Source organism: Nestor notabilis, unplaced genomic scaffold (assembly GCF_000696875.1).
Source record: "Nestor notabilis isolate BGI_N333 unplaced genomic scaffold, ASM69687v1 scaffold22162, whole genome shotgun sequence".
Taxonomy (NCBI): Eukaryota; Metazoa; Chordata; class Aves; order Psittaciformes; family Psittacidae; genus Nestor; species Nestor notabilis.
The window spans coordinates 15,552-19,070 of record NW_009918235.1 but is presented as its reverse complement, the minus strand read 5'-3'; the positions used below and the strand labels follow the sequence as shown (position 1 = coordinate 19,070).

General features: G+C 43.3%; 1 protein-coding gene across 3 annotated transcripts in view; it reads right to left on the bottom strand.

Annotated features, from left to right (window-relative positions):
• Window positions 1-259: 259 nt before the first annotated feature.
• The window catches only part of KLHL8 (kelch-like family member 8), a 14,099-nt gene continuing 10,839 nt past the window's right edge, over window positions 260-3,519 (bottom strand). For all 3 annotated transcript variants that reach the window (XM_010009615.1, XM_010009616.1, XM_010009618.1), the window contains 4 exons: window positions 2,750-2,918; window positions 2,045-2,204; window positions 839-1,040; window positions 260-383 (listed from right to left, as the gene is read on the bottom strand). In XM_010009615.1, the coding sequence (XP_010007917.1) occupies window positions 260-383; window positions 839-1,040; window positions 2,045-2,204; window positions 2,750-2,918 (655 nt within the window). The remainder of the gene's footprint in view (window positions 384-838; window positions 1,041-2,044; window positions 2,205-2,749; window positions 2,919-3,519) is intronic.

Genomic DNA, 3,519 nt, shown 5'->3' with positions numbered 1-3,519 from the left:
TAGAGCCTCTCAAAAATGGGATGATTGCAGCTCTTGGCAGGTTTTCTCCTGTGAGTCACACTTGTATTCTATGTTTTCACAGGCTTTTCTGTATCGCTGTTGGTAGACAGCCACCAAAAGCTTTACAGTTGCAGAAGGTAACATTTTCACAACGAAAATGTATTGGTTTCATTTCTTAACCATACAAAACACGGTGTTTAAAAGCTCTGCAGTGCCTCCCTACTCTGATTCCTCTGGAATTTGGAGAAGGCAGCAGAGCTCACATGCAGTCAACAACGTTGCTGGATCCCTGGCCCACGTCCCGGATCTGGCTGCTGAGACAAGAGCACACAGCCACGCCAGCCCCTGCCCTGCAGTGCGACACGGAGCCGACGAGTTCCCACCTGAGAAAGATGGCAGAGGAAACAAGAAAAGTAAGCTCCTGTCCTTTCTTTTCTGTGTTGGAATCACAGAATAGCATGGGTTGGAAGGGACCTTCCAAGGTCATCTGAAATTCTCTTACACAACCTAGCTGTTCACTCTGCACAATAACACACCCCGCTAGTTTCTTCTTATTATTTCACTGGTAAATTTAGTGTGAAATCAGATTGAAACAACCAGAAGGATGTAGATTCTTATTGAATGAAGGGAAGAGGACAAGGGATGGAGAGGAGAAGGAAGAAGGAGGAGGTGCTTAGGTATTTACAAGAAGAACCTAGTGGCATAAATGTAGCTAGTCATGGATATTACTCAATACTACCAGGGAACAACAGCTAGACTCCTGCTGCACACTATTTCTATTAAGTTCTCATACAGGCTGATTTCATTGTCTTAAGCCAAATAAAGTATTTTAAATTACCTATTCACTATGGGATCAAATGCCTCCACTGTATTCAGGTACACGTTGCCATTATGACCTCCAACTGCAAAGATTTTACCCATCAGTGTCGCTATGCCAACACCACCCCTAGGAGTTGTAAGCTCTGCCACATACTCCCATCTGTTACTGCGCGGGTCAAACCGCTCCACCGAGCTCAGCGGAGAGTTGTCGTCAAAGCCACCTGCAAAGAATCATTACATAGTCAGGTTTTAGCCACTTCTAATGCCAGTGATATCCAGGACTGGCATTATCAGGCTGGTTTGGGCATTCTGTGGGCTAGTGTCCAGCTCCAGTTCTTTACATGAATTTTACAAGCTTCTAAGAATTAATCTAACAGCTCTCCCTCCTGTCACCGTATAAGCATCACCCAGAGTGACAGCAGCGTTCTACTCAAGCTGCTAGGAGAAGTGTTTCTATTATTTTTCTGCTCGAATGCATTTAACACATAGTTACAATGAAACAACTTCTAATTTGGAGCAGAAAAATCCTAAGACAAGTAAAACGATGGGCCTGATTTATTTTGGCTTAAGCAAAACACAGTCTTGTGGTGTTTTCAAATTACAGCATAGCTGAATACTTGCGTAGGGAAAAAAATCCTCAAGTAAGACTTTAGTGCTGCATTCCCTTGCTGGGGCAGCTGTCAGGAAAGCATTTTACTCAAAGCTTTTTTAATCACTTAACGATGATACACTAGGCAGAGCACTGTGGTATCACTATGGCATATCTACCTGGCATCTTCCTCTCTCAGGAAAGCAGGTAATGCAAGGTAGAGCAGATCAAGACAGGCCTAGGACAACAGGCTGTGGAATAAGTGTAATCACTGTGTGAAAAAGCTACTGTTTAAGCTCAAAATAGAACTAGAGTGCTTTAAAAGTATGTGAACATAAGAATCCTTTTCCTAAAAGGAAACTCAAGATTAGTGAGTCTCGAGAGGATTTTCTATATGGACATACTGTCCTGAACAGTATAGACCTCGTGAAATGTGGCTGAGGAACTGCTTTTTACTTCCTCACTAACATCCTTTCATATAAGCGTGCCCTGGTTGTGCTTGATTTCTTCTCCTGCCCAAGAATTCAAAGTACAGGTCATGTCTATCTGTTCCACAGTTCCCCTGTCAATAACAGCCTTTTCCAAATGCCACTACTTGGCAGAAACAACACTACACAATGCCACATCTCTACTCACCGACAACGTACAGGCAGCCATGGAGCTCGCTGACACCATTGCCAGCTCTTCGCTGACCCATCTCTTTCACTTCCATCCACTTATCCAAATGGGGATCGTATTTCTCCACACTGGAAAGAGATGCTACACCGTCATTGCCACCCACAGCATAAACATGGTTCTGGAAAACAGTTGTATAAAGAAAGATTATGTGTAAGGTGTATGTATTTACTCAGCTTTTCAAACGCCTTGTTAAAATTATAGGCAGATGTGGTTTTATCCATAGAGTCCCGATTATTTACTTCTATGTAAGAATTCCAACAACAGAATTATCTAGCAATGCTCTCCCACAACTACAGAAGCGAAAAAGTTGTGTAGTACTGGAGATATTTTGCAAGGTATACATGGTGACAGGGGGATTTAGGTGCAGATGCACTCACTACCTTTAAACTTCGTACCCATGACAAACCAGCCTTCTAGTGAGACATGAAATGTTAGAAGGGTCCTGGTTCTTGCTCCCAGTACCTCAAATACTGATGAAACAGGACATGTAGTTCAATTTGATGGAAGTGTTATCCTGAATATCCTCACCTTTGCGCAGTTCCATAGGATTTTGATGACTGGAGGTGCTCAGACCCACCAACTGCACTTTGGTTTTGTGTTCTGCCTTGTAAGAGCAGGTCAGTTCCTCAGCTGACCCCAGCCTGGGAGGAAACAGTCACTTACCACAAGGGCTACGGAGCCGACTCCTCCCCTGGGAGTGTTCATTGGGGCAACCGCACTCCAGCAATCGGAATCAATGTCATATCTTTCCACATCACTGAAGCAAGTGTTGTCATCCAAACCTCCTATTGCATAAATGGGGCCACCCAAAGAGGCAAGGGCGATTCCTCTCCTAAGAAAACCACAGGATCAATACGTCAGTGCAAATCCTTAAGGAAAGGGAATGGGAAAGACATGTGAAGTGCAATGTTACCCGACTGGCACCTGCTTCAAACTATGGGGAAAAAGTCATGACAATTTAAAAAGTGCAGTTTATAATAAATAATAACCGATCACTGAGGCAGGCTTGCAGCTTTATCCTGAAAGTCTTTTCTATGTCTGCAGTCTCCCATTAGAGGGACTCTGGAGTTTTATGTTACCTTCATTTCAGCTTTCCCAGGTACCTGTACATTGTTGTGTGATCCATGACCCAGACTGTTGCAGCTAGAATATTTTTAGACTGCAAAAAGACAAAGCTCCTGTTTCAAAAATAGTAAAAACTAAAGGACGGGAGGCATGGAATGCTGTTTTGACTGCATGTCACTTAAAGCCCAAGTCCTCCACTTACATGCTTGCATATATGAGATTGTCTTAGTTACTTGGGTTTCTCTATGCCGGTACTGAATTTCACACCTCCAATGTTTTTTTGTCTTATCTGATGGAGAACAAAACCTGCTGGTTTTAACTTTGTTGGTATAGCCGCTGCTACGATTTGGGGTGATTTTTTTTTGGGG